General features: G+C 43.4%; 1 protein-coding gene across 1 annotated transcript; it reads right to left on the bottom strand.

Moving 5' to 3' along the window:
- Positions 1 to 1,109: 1,109 nt before the first annotated feature.
- LOC124149069 (casein kinase II subunit beta) lies at positions 1,110 to 23,322 on the bottom strand. Its single transcript, XM_046520432.2, has 7 exons — positions 23,198 to 23,322; positions 21,934 to 22,018; positions 21,025 to 21,127; positions 15,769 to 15,884; positions 7,150 to 7,225; positions 3,624 to 3,813; positions 1,110 to 2,784 (listed from the first exon to the last, which is right to left on the bottom strand). The coding sequence occupies exons 2-7, from the start codon at positions 22,003 to 22,005 to the stop codon at positions 2,676 to 2,678; spliced, it is 666 nt and encodes a 221-aa protein (XP_046376388.1). The 5' UTR covers positions 22,006 to 22,018; positions 23,198 to 23,322; the 3' UTR covers positions 1,110 to 2,675.
- Between the last annotated feature and the right edge of the window lie 1,232 nt (positions 23,323 to 24,554).

Genomic DNA, 24,554 nt, shown 5'->3' with positions numbered 1-24,554 from the left:
GTTTGTTTTCCGTTTTCGGAGCAGAACTCTTAAACCCGTGAATATTTCTTGTTGAAACTTGCTATACAGATCAGTCTAGTGATGAGGGTGCTTTTTGATGATTTGGGAGTTTTATTTATTTCATGCTTTTTGTTTTCATGACAAGTGGTAGTTAACTGAAAAAGAGGGTAGTGCTTTTCCCTGAGAAAACTCCAGAACCTGCTGAATATTTCTGGATGAAACTACTAGACAGATCAGTATAGTGGTGAACAGGGTGCTGTTGTACAAAACAACCATGGCACTACGACTGTCAAAAGTCTATGTTAAGGTATGGGAGTTACGATCACCATAGCGGTAAGATTGCTTTGTACACGACACCCTGGTGCCTTTTGATGATTTGGGATATTGAAAAATACTGAACAGCATTATTATTTTTTCAGTGAACGGAAGGTATCCAATGGCAAAGAACCAAAAGTGGTTTATAAATAGCCAAACCCCATGTCTAAATTGCACCAGACAGGGTGTGGGGGATGTGTGGTGTAGAAGAGGTGTTATCTCCGGATGAAGACAAACAAATGGTTGACACCATCAGCAACAATCCACATCCTCAGTCACATTTAAACACCAAGCATGTGCTCATGGGGGACCTGGCTTGGAACCCAAAGTGCATGTCCATCGTTTCCAAACAACTACTGATCCTTTTACTGCCTCTTATGACAAACATAGCTTGCTGCAGACCAATTCAAACCTGACACTCCTGTGAAGATCCGGGTTAGGTCTTCAGCAACCCATGCTTGTTGTAAGAGGTGACTATGCTTGTTGAGAGAGGCAATTAACGGGATTGTGTGGCCAGGGTTGCTGACTTGGTTGATGCATGGCATCACATCCCAATTCATGAATTGATGCTCGTGATGTCAATCACTTAATTGTTTGGTCCAGATTTGATTATTTAAATACCGCTGTCTTATACCTGGAATATTGCTGAACATGGTGTTAAACAAGAAAAGAAAACCCCAAAATATATCCCACCTGGTATCCCCACACCACTACCATGGCTATTGGGGTCCTTTACCGCCTGGAGTATCAAGAACATGGTACTCCATCGTACTTGTAATACAAACAATAAAGACTTACAGGACATAAATATTTATTACATACAACACATGAATATACATGGTAATGACAGGTGAGCATGTACAGAAAATGTTCACATACACGTGACGTGCACGAGTGTTCACCGAGGCTGATGTTCATGTTCTCACACACTGTACCTTCACACGGTGTCAACATACTGCGTTCATGTGGGGCGTTCCTAGGATGATCACATGTACAAAGGCTACAGTTGGAGGTCATTTTGAAGATGGAATGAACTGTGGCAATCCAAGATCTGAACACTCTGAACGTGTTCAGCAATTGTGCACTGCTACAGTTTGCATATAATACTGCCTCATTGAAGTTCAGCAATGTAGCTTACACAAGTGGGCGCTGTCCTCGTCCCGTACATGAAGCTGTACTTGTGACACTGAGCCCTGCATTGCAATTAATTAACTGGGTAATCTTAATGAGAAACTAAGAATTTTGAGGCTAGAATAACAAAACATTGGTTCCTAGGCATTGAGGCTAGAATAACAAAACATTGGTTCCCAGGCATTGAGGCTAGAATAACAGAACATTGGTTCCTAGGCATCTTTGGTAACTATATATCAGTGGACAAAAGTAGGCTTCAGAGCTACTAACTTTTGGTCATGAATGAGAATAAAATTCTTTCATGTCTTATACTTTAGGTGCACAAGAATGGTAACTGTATTTAAACATAAATTGTCTCCAATATGTAACCATTCAAAAATGAATTTAAATGTAAATAAATTTGGGGGTAAATAATTGAAATGACCCTCCTGGCCCTTTTTTCTGACCCCTTGACATCATTTCACAGGTACAATTCTCTTGACCATCAGCAACCACAATGTGGGACCGTACCATGTTATTAAAAGTATATTTTAATTATTAAGCCACATCTGTATAACTGCCCATCACTGAACACCACGGTCCACTCCGGTCCTTTACAAAATTGCAGACAGCCACACAAACTAAGACATCACAACTGTACAATAACATGTAACCATGGTAACCTTGGGTACTTAATTTCATCATCACTGACCACATCAGTTGTCAATTTCACGAAATCTTTGGCAGAACAATTATCCCAATACAATGATGTCTGCAGCAAAATCTATCTCACCCTAAATAAACTTACCAAGTCGAGAACTAAAGATGAATAATTCAAAAGTTTATGATCAGGAAAATAAATAATTTCAAAAATAGTTTTAATTTCACATATGGTCAAATTATGTCCAAGACTGATCCTACTTTCTACACACAGCAACTATCAGTTTCCCTGTCAACCTAATCTCAATGCAAATCTTACAAAGCGAACATTCCTAAGCATTATATACATCATAACGAAAGTACAAATGTTAGAAATGACGGATGAACAATCCAGGAATAGGAGACAGTATGTCAACAGAATCTGTGGTCTCTTGTCATCATCTTTGCTTCAAACATCTTCTCGCATATCTAGATTTTTCAGTCTTTTGTACACTGTACACGTTTTCGATGATGAAAGTTGAAATGTCGTCAGTGGAGGAGGTAATATCTAGTCCAGTCCGAGTTACAGTCTAGCACATGGTGGCTATGTTTCATCTTTTGCTGTTGGTGTGACTAGCTCCCCGCATGGGCATCTTGAAGTTGGATGCTGCTTGGTACTGGAGCTGGTAGGCCAGGGGATGGATCTTGAAGCCGTACAGTCTGAAACAGGGAGAAAAGTGAGCAGGCCTCACCAATACCCCGGACTTCAATCTAACATTTCTAAGTTCTAAACATGAAGAAAGCAATATTTTCTAAGAAAATCCACTTATCGAAATCAAACTTTGCACTGCACCTCTCCTAATGGTATAGAAACTGTACTTCCAATTGGTAAAGAATCCATGAAGTAGTTTTCATGTTATAGGTCACACAAACAAATGTCCTTGGAAGGACGGACGAACAGACTTCCTTGGTGGAACTATATACCCCTGCCAATTGCTTGTAAGGACAGTAACACTGACAGAGTCCTCTTGTGATCGTAGAGCTACCAGCATCATAACTGTCATACTGTAACATAGGCTTACGGTAGCCATAGCGCAAGATCTCTTTTTGCAAGGCGGCCCTGATTGTTGGATAATCATCAGAGGAAGAGTTAAACAAATCATTTCACTCTATTGAAATCCGATTTGAGGAGAAAATGTATTGGTAGTTCTTCCAAATTTTCACTCGTCTTTAAACTAGTTGATTAGTGGCTGTGTGTCTAGCATTGAGGAACAACAGCATGAATCATATTGGTTCATCCCCACCTCGAACAGTATTTCAGTTCTATCACTGTCAGCTCGATGTTAAAGTGTGGTATAGATTTTTAATTTTAACTACTTGGGTGAACCTCAGCATCAGTACCATCCTGACAAACATTTTGAATCAGGGTAATCCTAGATTAAAACCTATCATAGGATTCTGGATCACCAAGGGAACACAACTCTGCACAATAAATTAGACAACTGGGACAGTGCATATTTGATTTTTTGTAAAAAGCAGGAGACCTGATTGGCACTAACCTGGGAACAAACTGGTTGGCTGGACGCTTGGGTCTGTACTCGGGGTGCACCATGAAGAGCATGTGGGGGAAGCCGGTGCCGAAGTAGGCGCCGTCGGTGTGGTGGTGGCGGGAGGACTTAGGGGTGTACACGTCTTGACATTTGGGGCAGTACAGCTTCACCATGGCCTCGCCGGGGACATCTGACAAACCTGGAACATCCACACAATACTGTCAGAGACAACACAGATGACAGATGGATCTTAGACATGGGGGAGTGAGTTTAGTTTATTGATGCTTTCACTTACATCATGATATGATAGCTTAAAGTGGGAGGAAAGACGGAAGTGACGTGAAAGCTATAGGCATGGTGACAAACCTAGAAACATTATCAGGGCGAACTAGGGCTGCATTGGTTGATGTCATAGCACTGTAAGACGCCAGTGGAATGTCACTTCACGCCATTAATTAAGGGAAATATGTAAATGTGAACATATCTGATTTACCAAAATGTAACTAACTTGCAATGTTTTCCTTTACATGAACATGGTTAAAATAGACAGTTTATATTAATTATCCTACAATGGAAAATGTATCATGGGGAGTAATTTCTCTATATGCACATGTGAATTTAAAGCAGTATAGAATAAGTAAGTGCATTTAGTGCAGTAGAATGTACAGGATCCCCCTTCTTTTTTCATTTGGAAAGCATGGCTTGATTTAACTTGCTCCAGGTGCATGTTCACATGGAAACCAGTTGCACCAGACAAAACCAGGTTGCACCAGACAAAACCAGTTGCACCAGACAAAACCAGGTTGCACTTTGGCCCCATAATTGTATCAACGATGTAACATAGGCTGGTCTGTTGCCAGTGTCACATTGCTGTCAAATGTAATAGGAACATCATCTTGAAGTACCCACAGCTTGATGATGTCAAAGAAATTCCATGTAACACATGGATTAGTGATGTAGCATGGTAAATGTAATGAGTGTGTTCAAAGACCGATTTTGTGTGGACAAGTAAGGGTTAGTCAAATTTAATTGTTTTTTTCAAGTGCATGTAAACGTAAATATTAGGTTGTATTTTTCAATCACAGGTTGCACTTGTGCATGTTTTATATAGCTAAAAGCGATCCTGGGAAAGCAAGGTTGGTACGGGCTTGAAAAGGCCTTCAATCTTAATGTCTCTCTAGAAAATTCTTGATTTTTAGTGTCAACCTTGAAAAGCCTTGAAAATCACCAAAAACAGCTGAAAAATTGCCAAGTTATTACTTAAAGTATTAAAACACACAAAACAAAACGTTGTGACCAAGGATGTCTTAGTGTGATTTATCACAGTAAAAGATTTGACACTTTGCCAAAAACTTGAAGAATTCATGACAGGCTTAATTAGTATTTTTGTTGTTGCAAAATCAATCTTGTTTGAAAATTTGTGATGTTAATAGTCACATTGCTTTTTAGGTCTTATGACTAATATATAATATAGTTCGCTGGATTGAATTGTTTTAAAAAGCCTTGAAAAAGACACTTGAAAGACTTGAAAAGCCCTGCATTTTAGTGTTCCATATCTGTGTGAACCATTGTTATGGAAATACCCATCATAGAAAAAGTTAAATACTCGGAATATAGAAACAACAGACATTCCTAACTTGCATCCTAACTAGCATCAAGTGCTTGGGGCCTGGTTCCCAAGATCTCCATTGGGCCTAAATCCAATGGTGTTTTTTAAAGCTACCTCCTTACGACAATACCAAATGTAAGCAAGATATCTGTAGTCCTTATGTTGTGCTCAAACTGCCGTCAGTGGAACACAAACACACAGACACTTGATGTGGCACTGCTGCTTGACTGAGACAATCATGGACAAGACTGATCCAGCTCAAAGCAGTGCACGGAGGACACGGAGGAATGTGTGCACCACCATTGCACTGAACAGACTCCATTCTCCAGTAGTTCACACCTCAATGCTGTCTTGAATTCCATTCAGCATCACGATGCTTGTGTGGTGTGGTGTGGTGTGGTGTGGTGGACGTGGGTGTGCGTGTGGTGTGGTGTGCGTGTGGTGTGGTGTGGTGTGGTGTGGTGTGGTGTGGTGTGGTGTGGTGTGGTGTGGTGTGTGTGGTGTGGTATAGTGTGGTGTGGTGTGTGTGGTGCACGTGGGTGGGTGTGGGTGTGGGTGTGCGTGTGGTGTGCGTGTGGTGTGGTGTGGTGTGGTGTGGTGTGGTGTGGTGTGTGTGGTGTGTGTGGTGCACGTGGGGTGTGGTGTGGTGTGGCTGGGTGTGGTGTGGTGTGGTGTGGTGTGGTGCACATGGGTGTGCGTGTGGTGTGTGTGGTGCACGTGGGTGTGCGTGTGGTGTGGCTGGGTGTGGTATGGTGTGGTGTGGTGCACATGGGTGTGCGTGTGGTGCACGTGGGTGTGCGTGTGGTATGGTGTGGTGTGGTGCACGTTGGTGAGTGTGTGGTGTGGTGTGATGTGTGTGGTGTGATGTGGTGTGTGTGTGTGTGGTGTGTGTGGTGCACGTGTGGTATGGTGTGGTGTTGTGTGGTGTGTTGTGTTGTGGTGTGGTGTGCATGGGTGCTGTTTGATGTAGTGTGGAATGCGCGTGTCTGTACATTTGGCGTATATGTCCAGGGTATGTATCATAACAATGAATAGAATGGAGATATCACACTGAATAATATGGGAATCAAAAGAAATTAGAATTGAGGTGAAACAGGGTGTAACACTGCATTCAAGATTATTGCATTGTATGTGAGTATGTGTGGGTGTGGCTGCATGGACTAGTCAGGACTAAAGCTGGTTTTATAGTGTTAGCCCAATAAGGCAAAGAATTAATAGTCTTGGTTCTCAGGCACCGCCCGCATCACCATAAAGTCTGCCGCATGTTGCATTTTGATATCAATTAAAAATAAAAATATGTAAAAAAATCCTTATACTAAAAGAAATGCGATCCAATATAGCATGCAGTTAAGTTTCACTGCTTTACTGCACATCTCGTGTTATGGTCATGGCGGCAATAGGAGTTTGTATGCTTGTTTATGTAGGGAGGCCCATTCCCAGGTTGATGGTACACACACAACTGTGTTTTTGGTTACCAACTAGTTCCAACAATAAAAACAACACCCCCCCCTACAAAAAAAACAAAAAACACACACACAAAAAAACACCACCCGCCCGCAATATATTTTCAAAAGTCATTGCCTGAGAACCAATTCTTTAAGTTTTTTAAGCCTAAGATACCATTAAACATGGATACCCTACTCAGACACAATACACTCCGAAGGATCAGTCTTTGTTTTATCCCCTTAATGCCAAGCACCAGGCAGGGTAACAACAAGTACATCTCTCAATGTCCTTTGGTCTGAAACGGACATGGATCCATCCCCCGAAATTCCGCTCTCCAGGCAGATGCTTTGTCCACGAGACACTGGTGGTCCACAGAGAAAACAGCATGGACTGATATCAGTAAACATCACCGGTACTCAGGACAAGCCAACATTTTACCCCCTGCCCAACCAACCCCATAGGACTGTCAATTGTGTTTACCAATGGGAAGCATGGGCTGATTTTCACAGTATACCCGCGGACAATAGCCAAAGTCTCCCTGCTGCCATTTCTCAATCTGGAAACAAAGATCACAGAAACATGAAGGACTGAAAAGACTGATGACACATAGGTGGAATACAAACATCACAAACTACCATCAACCAGCTATCGATATCTGAAAGTATTTTACATAATCGCACTGAAGCTCACCTTCTTAAGATGTCACGAGACGGGAGTTTTTCTTATCAAAGCATTCTGGGACAACTTGTCATGACGACCAAACTGACCAAATTTCAAGGTAATATATTTCAGAATTGGTCATAATGATGACTTTTTAAAGTTCAAAATGTATAAAATAATCATATAGGCAAAATATAACCAATGTTGTAGAATTTTCCTATTCGGAATATTCTATAAGTAATACGTTACCACTGTTATACCGAGGCTGTTGTCTCCCACAACTGCTGCTATAGCGAAATCTACCACAGAGATCTCAATTACCTCATGCAGCACGTGCGTAGCCACCTAGCTGCCATGTGACACCCTTCACTCTTGTCTCCTGCGAGAGCAAGTGCTCGGGGGACGGACGGGCGGGCAGCAGCCCAGTGGTAACGTATTACTTATAGAATATTCCGAATAGGAAAATTCTACAAATTACATTAAGTAATACGTTACCACTGTTATACCGAGGCTGACTACCACAGTAGGCGGTGGGGAGCACCTACAACCCGAATCCTGACTGCTAGCGTTCCTTCCGACCAGCGGAAGTAAACACCAAGGCGGAAGCACTCGATGCGCATGCACCTAGCTAGGCGTTACCCTATAGGAATACCAAAGCACTGTCAAGCGCATACCGTAAGGCTCAATCGTCATTGCCAAAACGATTGGTGACTCCAAACGGCCCCACTGGATAGGTATTTCATCGCCGCAGCGGATGAGAACACTGTATCCGCGTGAGCTTAATCTTAGATCAGGTTAAACAGTCGAAAAGAGGGAAATTAATTTCATTCAGACCGTATATCCCAGAGCAAGCCTACTTAAAGTATGCATTAGGCGCGTGACCTAATTCCAGTATTTGTAAGCATGCATCACAAGGTTGGGATACACGACAGACAATTAAATACATAATTGTCAAAATACAAATAAGGACAAAGCACACAAAAAGCCGCCCTCACCTGTGGTGTGAGTGCGCTGGTTTGCGGGACCCCAACTCCTGTACCCACGGCAGTGGGAACATTGGAGTCGACCCAGATTGACCACCGTGCAAGGTCAGACGCCTGAGGAGTTCGGAATTGCGCTGGGCACACCCCTTAGGTGCCCGCTTGCGCCGCGATCCGCGGGCCAAGACGGTGCACACTCTCCACGACGGCATCAGCGACCTGTTTGAGGTAATGATTGGCAAAAACCGAGTCAGAACGCCAGTAACAACCTCGTAATATTCTGCGAACAGAGATATTCGAGTGTAGGGCAAATGTTGCCGCTAGCGCCCTGATCTCGTGCGGGTTTGACCCCGCTACCGGTAACCCCCGAGACCGGTACGCCAGATTGATGACAGAACGAAGCCACAACGCAATCGAGTTGCGAGTTATGTCAACCGTGCGATTAGGGTTACACGATATGAACAGACGGTCACGCCCTTGTCTACGTTCATTCGAAGCCTTAAGATAATACTTAAGGGCCCTAACCGGACACAGCGCTCTGTCCTCAGTATCAGCAGGATGTAAGATTTCTTTGAGTGATCTTACAGTGAATTCTCTCTCCGTTTGCCCGACTCTCTGATTCTTGGCGACGAAGCCCATGAGCAGGCCCAGGCGGACCGCTCCTTCGTCACCCCTATCGAATCGTACCTTGGCGACATCGAGTGCATGAATTTCGGATACACGTGCCGCCGTGGCAAAGGAGAGGAGAAATGCTGTTTTCCAAGTCACATGCCGGAACGAAGCACTATGCAAGGGTTCATACGGAGCTTCCGTAAGTGATTGCAACACTAGGGAAAGATCCCAGGCCGGTGCCCGAAGGCGGCCCTTCTTAAGATCGTGCTGTTTGAAACCCTTGAAAATACCCCGTATCACCGGCTCTTTGGAGAGACTGGTACCCATAGCAATGTCCCGTACCGTAGCAACGGACGAGACATAGTTGGCAATGGAACCCCCGGAGAGTTTCCGGGTCTCTCGCAAGTGAGACATGAAACGAGCAATATCCTGCACAGATACCTTATCTGGCGAATAAATGTGATGTTTACAACACCACTTCGTGAAAATAACCCAACGTGCATTATACACCTTCTGGGTAGAATCACGATGCATACTAACGTATGCCCGAGACGCCCGGCGAGAAAAAACTTTACTCCTCAGACGCTCGGTGACAACATCCACGCGTGCAGATTGAACTGCCCTGCGTTTGGATGAAGCTGACGGGTGTGAGGGTGGATCAAGAGATCCAGTCTCACAGGCAGTGGAAGTGGCGACTGCGTGACCTGGGTCAGCAAGTCGGGGTACCACGATCTGTTCGGCCACATGGGCGCGATCAGTAACATTCGACAGCGAACTCCTCGGAGCCGGCTTAGAATGTGTGGTATCAACGCTGTCGGCGGGTAAGCATAAGCGACCAAGCCCGTCCAGTCTAACGCGAGAGCATCGTGATCGATGGCCCTCGGGACCGGGACTGGTGATACAAACAACGGGAGTTGATTGTTGAACCGCGTTGCGAACAGGTCGACCATCGGACGACCCAAACGTTCGCACAGCCACTGAAACACTACTGGGTTCAGCATCCACTCTGTGGGGCTCGGATCCTGAGGCCTCGATAGAGCATCGGCCAGTACGTTCCGCACACCTGGGATGTGACGGGCGCGTATCTGGCACGGGACACTGTCCACCAGAGCGTAAAACTCGAACGTGAGATCGAGTAGCGAGTGACTGTGGGTTCCCCCCAGTTTGTTCACATAGGACACTACCGTCGTGTTGTCGGTCGCCAGCATGAGCCGGGCGTCGACGAGACGATGCTTCCAGTGATTGACTGCGTTGATCACTGCCTTGAACTCGAGACAAGTGATGTGAAGACCTAGTTCGTCTAAGCACCACAGCCCCGAGCTCACCTCCCCCTTTAGATGGGCGCCCCAGCCCACTAGAGAGGCGTCTGTATACAGGGTCAACGTGGCCCGGTAGGGCCGCATAGAGACTCCTGATAAGACAATGTAAGGGACCGTCCACCACTCCAGATGCGGTCGGAGCCGATCCGGGAGGGCGACGGTCGCACTGTTCACCTCCGTTGCTAACAACTGGATTAAAAACCGTTGCAGCGGGCGGAGTTGGAGACGACCCCGTGCGGTGCAGTCCTGGGCTGATACAAGTAGCCCTAACAGCTGTTCCCAAAAGTGAACAGTCTGTTGCACCGCTAAGACTTTGGCAATCATCGCCTGAATTTTGTGCCACCGGTCTGGGGGGACAAAGAGGCGATGGGACACCGTGTTGAACCGACCTCCGATGAACAGCAAGTTCTGAGAAGGGGTTAACTCGCTCTTGGGGAGATTGATAATCCACCCAAATTGCTCCAAGAGCCGACGTGCGAAATCGAGATGGCGTGACAGGGTGTCCGTCATTCGATTTGCTACTAGCGAGTCGTCCAGGTACGCGAAGTACCGGACACCCCTCCTGTGGAGGAACCCCACTATGGGGGTGGTTAACCGGGTGAACAGCCAGGGAGCGGACGTGTGAATCATTCTGAGTTCGGCACTGTCCTACTTGGGAACGAGAAATATCCTGGAGTAAAACCCCGGTGTTATTTCTGGTAGAGCTAACTCCCGTACTGCCCCTTCTCCACCAACCTGCCGATGGCATCGGCGAGGATGGGAAGATCGGTTTCCGAATCGAAACCTGCCAACGGGGCAACGGTGAGCGGCGGATTCGCTTTGAGATCAAGCCGATAGCCGTACCGAATCGTGTTGACCACCCACGGGTCGTCGAACACTTGTTCCCAATTCTCCCAGTAAGTCTGGAGTCTGGCTCCCACTGGGTAAGGAGAGGGGGCCCTGACAGGTTGCGACAGGCGCAACTGTCCAGGGCCAAGTGACTCGGGTTCGCCTAAGGGCCAACCGAAGTTGGCGCTGTCGGCATACGAACCCCTCCAATGAGAGTCACCTGGAGGGGCCCTTGCCGTCCGTCGACGACTTGGGCTTCCCCCAGTTCCCCGTCTTCCCGCGAAAGGGCAGCTGATTGCCCATACCGGAGCCCTCAGGGCGGGGCTACTTCCCAGAGGAAGAAGAACCCGACCCCTTAGACCTACCGGCCGCAGCAGCCTGGGGCGCGCTCCGGTTAGGAGCGGTACCCAGGCGCCTATGCAGGGACCCAACAAGAGCAAGTGTGTGCCGAGAGTCCTCGGCAACGTACTCCAGGGAAGCATTTAAACTGAGCAGGCAGTTGTAAATGCGCTGGTCACGGTCCGTGGGAGAACCTTCGACCAGACGGGCCGCTGCAGCCAAGTAAGTGTCTCCGTGAGACATGGAGTGCCGAGCGAGGGCGTCCAGCTGGTGCAAGGTAGCTTGCGTTACCGTAGCAGCCGGTGGGGCACGGACACCCAACCGCTCAACATGGGCCTCCGCGGTAGGACCAGCCTCGGGAAAGGCAAGGTCATGTACCGGGAATAAACCCTTTCTCCACGACGTCGGAGGCAACGGGAGACCCCGACCGGAGGCCGCCGCGAAGGCGTTCTCCAAGGAAGGCTTGAAACCGCGCAGCAAGGTTGATGCGGGGAAAGCCGAGTCGGAAGACTCATCGTATACCTCGGAGGAACCCACAGTCGTGGATTCCCCGCGGTACCGGCCGGGGCATGTCCTCAAAGAGGTCATAAACCATGGCCACGCGGTCCTAAACCGATAGCGGGAGCAACGGTTCGGGGGAAGGACCGGTGACCACGGGAGCCGCCGCCGTACCGGTGGACCCCGCGTCCGACCCCGCGGCCACCGAAGTGGCCGGGGACGGAACAGCCAGCGGCCTATCCTGAGATAAGGCCGCCAGCTTGGAGTCCACAAGTTATGCAAGTAATGCAGCGACGGAATCCCCGGACAGCACACGGGCCGCCAAGAGATCCGCCGCTTTACCGGTGGACCCCGCGTCCGACCCCGCGGCCACCGAAGAGGCCGGGGACGGAACAGCCAGCGGCCTATCTTGCGATAAGGCCGCCAGCATGGAATCCACAAGTTTCGACAACAATGCGGCGACGGAATCCCCAGACAGCCCGAGGGCCGCAAGGGGATCCGCCGCAGCCGAGGAGGTGGTACCCGCACGGGGACCCCGACCGGACGAACCGGCCACCACAGGGGTGGAGACGGACTGTACGTACAGCCGGTACCGCTCAAAATCCGCAGGCCCCAGACCTTCGCACAGGATGCACCGGGTGTCCCCGCAAGGAACCCTGCACCGCGGGCAACGAACGTGGGGATCCCGGGACGACAAAAACTTTCTGCACACCCCATAACTCCGAGGAGCAGGGGTAGAGGGGGTTGATACTGGGGACATATCCATGTCAGACATTGATTGTTTGCTATAAACAAAGAACAAAACATGGTTACAACGCACGCACCACAATGATTCACAAACGAACATTTTCACAAGAAAATAAACGAGCAATGTGAACATATAACATACACATATAACTTTTATTAAAGAAATAAGTTATGTTAACCCCCAAAACATACAAGAACAGGGGAAACGTAAAACACAACGTGCATACGCGAACCCCGCAAGTATATAGAAAAAAGGGCGGGAAAAATTTTCCGTTTGGCGGGAAAATTATAACCAAGCGTAGCTACCGCAACGCCCCATAAAAGCACAGTTTATTAGAGAATAAACTATAATAAATATCACCAAATCTTCAAGGAACGCTTCAGCAGGAGAAAACACGTCTTGCTAAGCAGACGAAGGAGACAAGAGTGAAGGGTGTCACATGGCAGCTAGGTGGCTACGCACGTGCTGCATGAGGTAATTGAGATCTCTGTGGTAGATTTCGCTATAGCAGCAGTTGTGGGAGACAACAGCCTCGGTATAACAGTGGTAACGTATTACTTAATGTAATTAACATGACATTTACATAATGTTTTCTTAATGAAGTAGAAATAGTTAGGTCGGTAATTTTACCATGTTTACCATGTATAGGCTGATGAAGGCAAAACAATAAAGATAAATTTTGTTCTGAACAAATTGAACTTGATGTGGCATAGAAAGAGAAAATAAATCACTGATTAAACAAAAACATGATTTGCACAATATCATCTATCATCTATTGTGGCAATCTTAATATTTCAATCTTATAGTTTGATGTTAATACTGGTATTTAGATGACTTCATCAGTTAAAACATCAATAATATTCTACACTGGATATAACATGTTCTACACTGGACATGCATCAATAATCATTGAGAAACAATGTGAAAACAATACAGAGTTTTTAAAGAATAAAAACATTGGGTACAGATAAAATTTGTCAATAACATGTTCAAATGTTGATTTGTTTGTTGATGTGCTCATCAATATTCCAGCAATATGATGGCTGTCTTTAAATAATTGAATCTGGAGCAGACAATCCACTGATTGACAGCATGAGCATTGATCTACACAATCTGGATACAATGACTTGACAAACAAGTCAGTGAGCCTGACCGCCCTATCCCGTTGGTTGTATCTTTCAACAAGCATGGGTTGCTGAAGACCAGTTGTATCCCGGATCTTCACCGGGGTGGGGAGGGGGAGAGAGATGGGGCTCAGCTTGTGTAGAAGTATAAAAGGAAGGCGATTCTTAATTTTCAGATGGATGGCAAGCCGTGATATAAGCTCACATTGACGATGTCAAGGCAAGCTAATTTCAGGATAGAGGTATTATATTATTTCAACCAAGAAAAAGAACATTATTCTATTTTCAGAGTTAATAAAGTTGAGCATAGAACAGGCTTACACCAATTATCTAGTCATAGCTCATTGTGCAAACAGATGAAAGTATCAGATTAGATAGTCATGAAACAACCTCCTCTACAACAAACTAGAACTGTGACATGACTGTCACCAATACTGAACAGGTTTGAATACACCATGTTCCTCCATCAACCATGAACACACACGGCAGCATGTAGTCACTACTTCTTACCACCAAATCACGACATGGCCTGGTGTCAGCGAGCTGGAAACCACTGAGAGCTCAGACCAATGAGAGGTCAAATTACATCTCACAAGTGCAATGTCTTGTGCAGCATGTGACACAGGTTTATGGCCGACGGCTCTACTGCTTCAGCATCAGGCAATGGTTGGGCTTACATGAATATCATGCACAGTGTAGAACATTAAATGTCCTTGAGCAACAAACAGCCTCATTTCATAAGCTGACTTAAAATAGACACACATCAGTATTATCAGTATTATACTGCAGAGATACGCATTCACAGGTGATGGAGGAATGTAGTGTGTACAAAACCTGGAAGGAACTGATGTGACATGACACTGGTGGAAATCAATGTGACATGCACAAATGCTCTCAAATCCAACACTCAACATGATGAGGGTCTATTCTAGATGTGTTTGAACACCTAGCAAGTCACCACACAATCAGTCCCAGTGGAATTAGAGTTATTTGGAATCGGTTGGCGTCAAAATAAAGCAGTTGTCAGTAATGACCTGTTTTCGATGAGGCAAACTGAACAGATGTCAAGTAGGACTGAACAAAATGATTGAAAAGAGGCATTAGGTAGTTCATTTCATACATGTTACCATGGTTACAGGTAAGCAAACTCCTTATCACATACAGTCTGTACTAGAGCACTGCTTGATCCTCCACACTTGAATGTCTCCATCTTCATCAGAAGCTATTAATCCTCAAACATTTTTTATTTGCGGGAATTAACAGTTTGTTTTTAAATATATTGTTCTATTAGGGTTTTAAATATCAGAATGCTTTTTGACGAGGACAGCCAGACTGGTTTTAAGTGTACCAAATCTGCACATGCCGATTTGTACTTTATGTAGTCTTCCTTTGAGCCTGCTTACTAATCAGGTTAAATTCCATTATAAAATCTTTTTTGATTTTGACAATATGAGATATATATAAAATCGTAAACCTTATTCAGAAAACTGAAATGTTGTTACATCATTTACACAATATCTGATACAAACAGGGTTGGGCTTTAGAAGGTGGCATAATAACATATAATCTTGTACTGGCTGTTCTCTTGGAAAAACATGTCAGCGTTTCAAGGCTGCAAAATACCCATACACCTGACTTAGCCATGGAAAGGATAAGGGTGAAACTAAAGAAAGTTCCCATTCTTGGAGTAACTAGTACCCGAAGTCCATAGTGAGTGAGTAGGTTTTTACCCCATGTTTATTCCTATTCCAATACTGGTTTATATGGGCTTAGCATCAAATCTGAATCGTCAGCGACCCAACAGTCCATTTTTCTTAATTCCTAACCTGGAGCCTTATTTGTTTCAACTGCCCAGTTCTGTTGAAATAGAGGCAAGTCTTTCTTGTGAAGAAACTGAAGGCCAGAGACATGTTACCTTCATTGAACCACCATACACGTGGCCTGCCCTAGCTGTCTAGGTTACATGCCCGGTGTGGGCGCAGCAAGCTTACCATCTGGGCAATGCCTCGATTAGTCATAATGTATCGGGCGTGAATCAAGCCATATAGCATCTCCGCAGCCTGTTCAATAAGATCACTCTGATTGGGGTTGTCTTCTAGTTCGTCATCTATACAAAAAGCAAAACGAGCGTTAATCACTTGTACAGACTCTCATCTTGTCGTTACCCACTGGGGTTGTGAGCATCCAGAGTGACATTCTTCGTCAAAATGCACTGGAAGCACCTGTAATCACCTCACAATTACATTGTTGGCTGCAAAAAACTGCCAGTGTCAATTTCTTGCAGGTGCAAAATTTTCAAATTAAAACTCCCATATTTTAATAGAATTCTGTCTGTGACCAGAAAAATCAAATATTCACTTGATGAAATAAGAAACACATATTTCTTGTCTGAAACCATAACATAATTCAAAATTATGCACAACTTATTTCATCTAATGTCACCATGAATTTTTTAGGCATGAGGTGAACGGCAGTTTTCTTGGTGAGAAAACACATTTGGCTAATCTACAATCAAACCAAGAGCCAACTGTCTTTGAAGTCATGTTTAAGGGAACTTATTCATCTGGGCCCACTTGCACAAAGCGATCTTAGCGCTAAGACTATCATAAGCCTATGATATAGTATGGGAGTTAAGATCGCTTTGTGGAAGTGGGCCCTGGTCACAAACTGATATACAAACAAACCAAGTGTCTTGACGAAGATACTGGGTGACTAGAAATGAGAATCTGCACTGTATGAGACAATGAGTCATGAAGATGAAGTACTGTGGGGATGCTGAGGTTCCTAGGTGTATAGCAGTCAATCCCCTGGCACTGTCTTTCTCTACAATCTCTCTCAAATCTCATCTTTCTCCTTCATATAATATCCCTGTGTGAGAGGGGACAGGTCTTTCTCATCACAACTTTTGAATTTCACTTGCCATAAGTCTACATAGCTATAGTTCATGTAGTAGAAGTGAGTTTGTGAGCATGGTATTATATTCTAACTGAATTCAGGCATCACAAACATCAACTCTACTGCAGTGAATAATGCACAAAACCATTGTCTTGCTTATTGTAAAAGACATATATATTGCTGGTGAGCTTATGGAACATGTGACAGACTTGGGGCAGCACATGAACCAATAGAAATTGGGAGGCACCTGAAACAGCAGTTTAAGCAGAATTAATTAAGGAAAATCTACTCATTGGTTTAATATGTCCAATATACAGGATCCGAGGGAACAAAGATATATTGACTACATAAAGAAAGCTATGAATACCCAATGAATGTTGCTCTGAAACGGGAGCTCTGGCATGACTGAGATAGTTTAGTAATGGAGTGGTGTAACACAGCTGGGCTCCAAACAGCTGAACGCATGCACGCATAACAAGCAGGCACTGATCAGTCAACAAGACTACCTAGGAACGTCTACAGAGGGTTTAATAAAGCAGTCAACATGGGGGAAGCCCCATCCAGGCGGGAACCTCCATGGTGTGTGACAAGTGAAGTTTACCATGGGAAGGACTGAGGCTATGGGAACCATCAACAGTGCTTAGCAAAGAGAGCCTGAACTGAGAAATGAAATTAATTCTCGAATATGCCTCAATTAATATTTCTATAGAAAAGATCAGCTAAGTAACAAAATGGGTTTCCAAAAACTGATTATTTCCTGTATTTAATTTTGCAATATTTTAACCAGTCACTGTTTAACAGGAATACCAACAGTGTTCATTCTAGGGTAGGGCATTTTACTCATCTACTTAGCAGGGCATTGTCACATCTATATAGCAGGTCATTATATGTACTTAACATTGCTTAAGCAGGGCATCATCACATCTATTTAGCAGGGCAAAGTAACATATAGCAGGGCATTGTCGCACCTACCGGTATTTAGCAGGGCATTGTCATATCTATTTCAATTAAGATGCAAGACATATGACCGATGTGTCACAACTGGGACTGGGGTTTCCAAAACCAGATATCCTACATTGTAAACATTACACACTTATCATGACATTGGTAAAGCTAGGCAGGCAATGTCATGTCAACAAAATAAGGATGCTTAAACATCTTATAGAATGATTAATTTTCCCCAAAAAATTGTGGAACCCCTTTCTGACAATGTCAAATGATGCCTGAACCACATCCATATTTACTAAGCACCCATGTTTGTCACTGGCATTTTCAAGTCCAAACAAGTTAAAGGGCCCCATATCTATTACAAAAATGTTTGTTGTTTAATGCTGATGTCAGCAATTTTTACTACGTTTGTAGCTATCTTGTCAAGACAAACCAGGGATTTATGAGATGTCACACATAGCTGGGGAACGATGACAGACTAACCACCCATTAGTCATCTCCAACGACAAGCATAGGTCGCTGGGACCTGTTCTCACCCGAACCAGGGGGATAACTAGAATGAACACTGTAAATGATCAAGTTTTCTTACTGGATGAGTCATCATAAGTTTGACAAGATGAAAGAAGATCTGTTTCAACCAAGACATTATTCAGTCATCAACAACAATCATGACAATGGTCCCAAACAGACATATTTACTGTTGCAATCTACAAGATATTGTCCCACACCTGTCACACACCTGACTCCCCCAAGCCCCTCCCCCTTGGGCAGCAGTGGCTTACCATCTTACAGATGCCGGAATTGGTAAGTATGAATCTAGCATGTATCTGACAGTATAGCATCTCGGCAGTGTGTTCGATCACATCAGTACCAGGGGCCTCCTCCTCTTCATCTAGACACAGGGTAGATAGTTAAACACACACCACCAAAACTAAATTCATTCCTCTTGTACATTGTTGGAAATTATGTATGAAGGTCATAACCCTGATGTTAAAAGTTAAAAATTTAGGTGTCCATAAATTCAAATACTATACCTGGAGAAAACCTGTAGGTCCTTCTTAATTTCCAAAACTGAAGTATTTATCAATTCTGCCTAAGCCAAATCATTAACTCTTGTCTTGAGTGAAGTCTTATCTATTCATTGATATAGTGGTATCTAATTGGCAGTTTTGTGAGCCCGGATCCTGTCTTACAAAGAGGATTGTTGAGCTGAGATTATTGTACCGTGTTCGAATAGGCCCGCAGTTTCAAACTTGTATGAGTTCTTATGGCCTGAAGTAAATTTATTTGTCACAATAAGTTGCATTTTTTTAAATGACAGCCTGAAGTGTTTAGTCAGGGCCTGCAGGTTCTAATGTCTGTGTATCCTGATGTCAACCTGGCAATTTTAATTTTTGTTTTAAACACTGGCATCCTAACTACAGTGGCGTAATACTGACTTGCAATAGTTGTAGCAGTACGATCTCTTCATGAAACAGGGTCTAGACATACAATCAGGCATGTGATAGTTTCTAACAAAGTTTGAATTCCGTCTTTTATATCTCCATGTTTCCCCTAACCTGACGTTAATTTCTGGTGAAAGAAAACAGGATTTCATTTATTTGCAGCTCCCAGCTGTTCAATAAAACCCAAACAAAATGTACTGCTGATACATTTTGGTAAAACATTGCATTGGGTCAAATCACAGCTGATTCTCATGTCTTTTCTTGAATGAAAGCATGGCAGTGTGGGAAAGAAAAGGAGCTTTTACAGTTAAAGAAATTGGCAAAAAGGTGAAAAATAGTTTTCGATCAGTGAAAAAGTTACTATTTTTGTTCAGTAATTCATTCACAAAGTGTATTGCCCTGGTAAAGTTCAGGCTGGGGGCTTATGGGCCTCCAAAATCTAGCTTTTTAGTCTTTGCCATCCTTCAATCACATGCCTGTACAATACCCTAAACTGAGACTTGGGGATAGTGCTACAAGGAGGTGATGGAACTTATAGTTTTACGCTGAAACAGACGTGAAACAAAGTTAAATACACAGAGATGAAAATTTAACCCACTGTTTATCTGAAACATTTACTAGTCTGCATAGAAATAACTAAGGGACATCCCTAAAAAGCCTGACATTCCACTAGCCCTCAGGATGCCTTCATCATCCCAAGGCAAGGGAGTTAACTGACTTCAAAAATCCAATTTCCACCCTTGACGAACTAGGCTGAGATTATGGAGTAACATGCTGGCTGGACTAACGAGTCTATGCATAGTCCAATCAAACATCCGGATATTTTCCAAATCTTTTCATGTTTCAATCAAGGTGCTCAAGTGATATGATACACTTTGCAAGGTAAAACCTGTTTTATTACAATAAAGATCTTTATTATTGAGTGAGTGAGTATGGTTTTACGCCGCTTTTAGCAATATTCCAGCAATATCACGGCGGGGGGACACCAGAATAGGGCTTCACACATTGTACCCATGTCGGGAATCGAACCCGGGTCTTCTGCGTGACGAGCGAACACTTTAACCACTAGGCTACCCGACCGCCCCTCTTTATTATTGATGAGATCATCTTGGTCATGTTGACTGGGCACCTCCATTTTGTTTAAAACAAGTGCAATTAATATGAGAGGTGGCATCTGATTGGTCAGTAGGAGGGACATAGAAGTAATAGCCACTGGTGGCACAACAATTGAGCCCAGAAATTTCAGCCTAGTTCAGTCAGTTAACTCCCTTGCCTCAGGAAGATGGGATACCATTTACAAAAGACAAAACCATATGCATTCATGGCAGTAAAAGATATAATTATTAATTAAAGAGATCTGTTTCTTAAGAGGGTTATCATGTCAATCATACAATTTCTGTATTTTCATGACAATGGTTAACATTAATACTCAGAAGCTGTAGTGTAGCCTGGATCACGTCCCTTGTGAAATTCAAAGTGTACAATTGTTCAGAAATTGTTTTCTTCCCAACCCTCTCTCCACTTGATACCCCTGCCCTAATTAATGTACACTAGGTCCAGAAACATCAATAAATATGTGCGTTTCCTAGTTCAGACCATCAAAAACAAGGGAATGTATGTCGTGACTTTACAATTGTTTAACAATGACAATCTGTAACAGACTGCTTTCAACATGTTCAAATAACAATTATGTAAACAGTTAATCTTCGAAAGCTCTGATTCTGTTTTCAAGAACTTCAGAGAGGAGTAAGTTTAATAAAATATGGACAATGATGGTGATAAAAGCTACGATGCAACTCGAGGATACAGGTTTCAAGGCATGGTTTCCAGATTTGGGTTGGTCAGGGAACTGGAAACGCACATATTTCAGTTTTTGGTTCTAACAGTGTCAAGGATGATATCTGGTAGACTGGAGTCCCCAACAAGGCATGCTGTTATTTGCGATGCAGTCTGACATACCTGGTTCCAGGTCCAAGATCATGTCTAAGGCCTGTCTGTAGTGTGGCACCTGTTCATTGAGACCAGTCAAGTTAAACTTGTCTTGAATATAGTCCTCATCCACCTGAAAATACAACATTTATATTTTGTCTGTTGTTTAATGCTGAACTCAGCCAAATTGGGGCATGATGTCACGCAATCAACCATGTCACTTTTGTCATCTCATACTAGTCATACGAACTTGGTAAAACACATGCATGGCACTGTCAAACCTAGAAGAACATTCAGGACAAACTGGGATTCGAATCCATAATAAAATATTTCTGGAACGCCTTAGCAACAATTCTGCACAGCGATTGGTGCCTTAGTGATTGAGTGAGTTGAGTTTAACACCGCTTTTTTTGTATTCCAGTCATATCACAGCCTATCGTGGGAGGAAAGCCTGATGCGACATATGTCTTAGACATTTACCACTTTGGTGAGACCCACAGGCACGGTGCTGACAGACATAATCGGGGCAAACAAGGATTTGAAACCACAATCATAGGTTTCTGGCATGCCCAAATGACAAAACTATGCACAGTGAATTGCGGCGCCTTAAATAACTGGGTCACCCTTGAGTTCTGTAATAGGTGAGTGAGTGAGTTTTGTTTAACGCTGCTTTTCACAGTATTTCAGTTATATCGCTGCATGTCAGCTTAATTTGGGAGGAAAGCCAGAAGTGATGCAGGGTCCAGACGTTTACCACGAGCGCGGGTATGGTTCTGACAAACCAAGTAACATAATTGGGGTGAACCGGGATTCAAACCCACAATCATAGGTTTCTGGCCCAAGGGACGCAACTCTGCACAGCGAATCGTGGCGCCTCAGATGACTGGGCCACCCGGGCTGTAATAGGACATCCAAGGACATTTCCGAGAAAGTACATACCTCGCAAAAGAACTCATTTCCCCTTAGCCCACAGAACCAGGATATCCAGGAGACTTCTTCTGAACTGCTCATGATGCCTCAATGTCTGAAAGCATTACACAATTGGGTTATCACAATATGCCCACCTCATACATCGCAATATTTGAGACAAGATACAAAACGTATTGCAAAATTTTATTTGTGCTGTTTTGGAAAACAATATGGTAACCCTACAAAACAGTTACTCATTCTTATTTTCAATTGAAATCCTCATTCAAAGTATATGTTCCATAAATTTTACAAAAATACACAATACAAATTTAATTTAATGCTGCACTCGGCAATATTCCAGCATTTTGTAAATAATGGAGTTTGGACCAGACATTCCAGAGACTGACATTCATGAGAATCTTTGCTATCAATCCATGCAATCAACCAAGTCACAGAGCCTGACAACACGATCCATTTAGCCATCTCTAGATTTTTTGGGACCCATACTCTTGCCTGGAATCCCCACTTGTCTGATTAAGGAATAGAAAGGTACATAGGTTTCAAAAACATCCTATGATGTGTAACCAGACATTGGGAAGCGTGTTGAAATCCTTCAACATTATGAGAATGCTTGTGCATTCTAGTGTCATGCCTTATTTATAATGTTACTAAGATCTGCCACATCCATAAAGCAGACTTTGAAGCCAAACATGTCTCTATGGAAACCACTGAAGATGTGGTTTTGGTTTGTTTGTTGTTTAACGTCCCACTCAGCAATATTCCAGCTATATAACGGCGGTCTGTAAATAACTGAGTCTGGACCAGACAATCCAGTGATTGACATCATGAGCATCGTTAAGAAGGTCTGTGGTTCAAATCTCATCACGGTCTCATTATTACATTTACATCAGCAATTTAATCAAAATCAGATTTTTGTCACAGTAAAAAGATTTGAGGATAATGATTGTGCAACATTAGTGTTAAAAGAAGTATACCTTTATGATTTGGGTGGTTACAGTAAAAGAATACAAATGGGTTATTTAAGTAAACATTTCTGAAGGGAGTTTTCTTGAATATGGAACATCAATGCTACTGCACAACCCGTTTCTTCTTCAAAAATGTCAAATAGCCTACTGAAAATCTGTATTCCTGGAACCTCTTGTCAAACTATATCGCACTCAAGAATCAAGTGTTCATTATAATATGCTATATGTTTCATAATAACCAACTACGTAAACTGAAAGGAACGTAATTTCGTAATGGACATTGAAACATGTACTTCGCACTAATTTACCTTGTATCAGATCGGTTAATGGAGACGACGGAAGTTCTGTGCGCATGTGCCCAGCAGCGCCACCTCGCGTCAATAAGATGAATGAGATAGACCGGTGTCAATAAAGTAATTCTACACACGTTTCGATGACATCACGTGTTTTCGAAAACACGTCGATGTACAAACGAAATTGACGGATTATCTGACCCAGAATTTCGCAAATGTAGTTTTATAAGTACAATTACTCGCCGCGGTTTCAATAATGAAACTGAATTGAAATGAAAGTAGGTCAATACAGGAAGGAATTAACCCTTTGACTTCCTATTGAAAAGACGGGCGTTTTTTTAATAATTTCTTTCATGAACATCCATCTGTCTCTTTTTTTTTTCTCCCCACTGGTAATTTTGTATGTGATCACTGAACCCAAACAGAAATTTTGTATTTTTGTAAATCGTACTTCGTTATTCGACTCTAAGGTTTGGGACACAAATCTAGAGATTAAAAAGAGGCCTGTATTTACGAAAATAATAGGTTTTCTATTTTGAAAAAAAAGATAATTTGTTCAAGAAAACAATACACTAAATCGCTATTTTGAGACCGAAAAGAAAAAATCGTGTCTCAAACAAAAACCTCTGATGGCGGAAATGGCGGAACAGCAGATATGATCTTGCATTGGTTATGGATTACTGAAAAACAATTTATTGATAACACAAGAGAGAAGTTATATTATACGGCGATAGAAACTAACAGTTTTAGTCCACTAGTCCTTATAATGATAACATCGCATAGCCAATCCCCTAAAAAGGGGACAAATTCTACTGGCCCTTGTGATACCTTAACTATTGGGCAGTTCGGGAAGGACTACGGGACTAGTGCCAATTTCTAACGGTGTATTATATATTGCAAAGTGTCTTTAATCATGTCAACTACGATCCCATCTCAAACGTCGTAGTATCAAAGTCTTGATAAATAATTGTTCAATCTCATTAAAATCAGATCTTAGTTCTCGCTACCGCTAAACAAAGATCTGAGGACATCCCATTACGGGTCACGTCAGACCGACCTTGCGCGAACTTTGACTGACCAATGGAATGACCAATCAGAAGGCAGCTTTCTCGTGCTCTACGGCACTAATTTCAAATTGGCGACTACGCTTCGCAACATATTTTGACAAATTCTCGATTACAAATTTGAAACCTAAACAAAAGAACATTCTGGAATGGCTCAGAGATGGTCTAGATTGTATGGATTCAGTCGTTAAACCAGTAACTATCGTTCGGAATACCCCGTGTTAAAGTTTTCGAGGTTGTATGATTAGAAATCACATTCCGACTGTCACTTTCATGATCATGTTCTGACGTGACCCCTAATGGGATGT

The sequence above is a fragment of the Haliotis rufescens genome, unplaced genomic scaffold (assembly GCF_023055435.1).
Source record: "Haliotis rufescens isolate VD_foot unplaced genomic scaffold, xgHalRufe1.0.p SCAF_8, whole genome shotgun sequence".
NCBI classification, from domain to species: Eukaryota; Metazoa; Mollusca; class Gastropoda; order Lepetellida; family Haliotidae; genus Haliotis; species Haliotis rufescens.
The sequence above is the reverse complement of the archived record's forward strand: the minus strand, read 5'-3'. Positions and strand labels throughout refer to the sequence as shown.

What these genes read in the sequence shown, in the direction of transcription:
- LOC124149069 (XM_046520432.2), bottom strand. Translation starts at nt 22,005, where the DNA reads ATGAGCAGTTCAGAAGAAGTCTCCTGGATATCCTGGTTCTGTGGGCTA. An exon ending in ATCGAGGCATTGCCCAGATG is followed by an intron (nt 7,226 to 15,768) that starts GTAAGCTTGCTG and finishes CTTTGTTTCCAG; the next exon opens with ATTGAGAAATGGCAGCAGGG. An exon ending in GCCAACCAGTTTGTTCCCAG is followed by an intron (nt 2,785 to 3,623) that starts GTTAGTGCCAAT and finishes TCCCTGTTTCAG; the next exon opens with ACTGTACGGCTTCAAGATCC.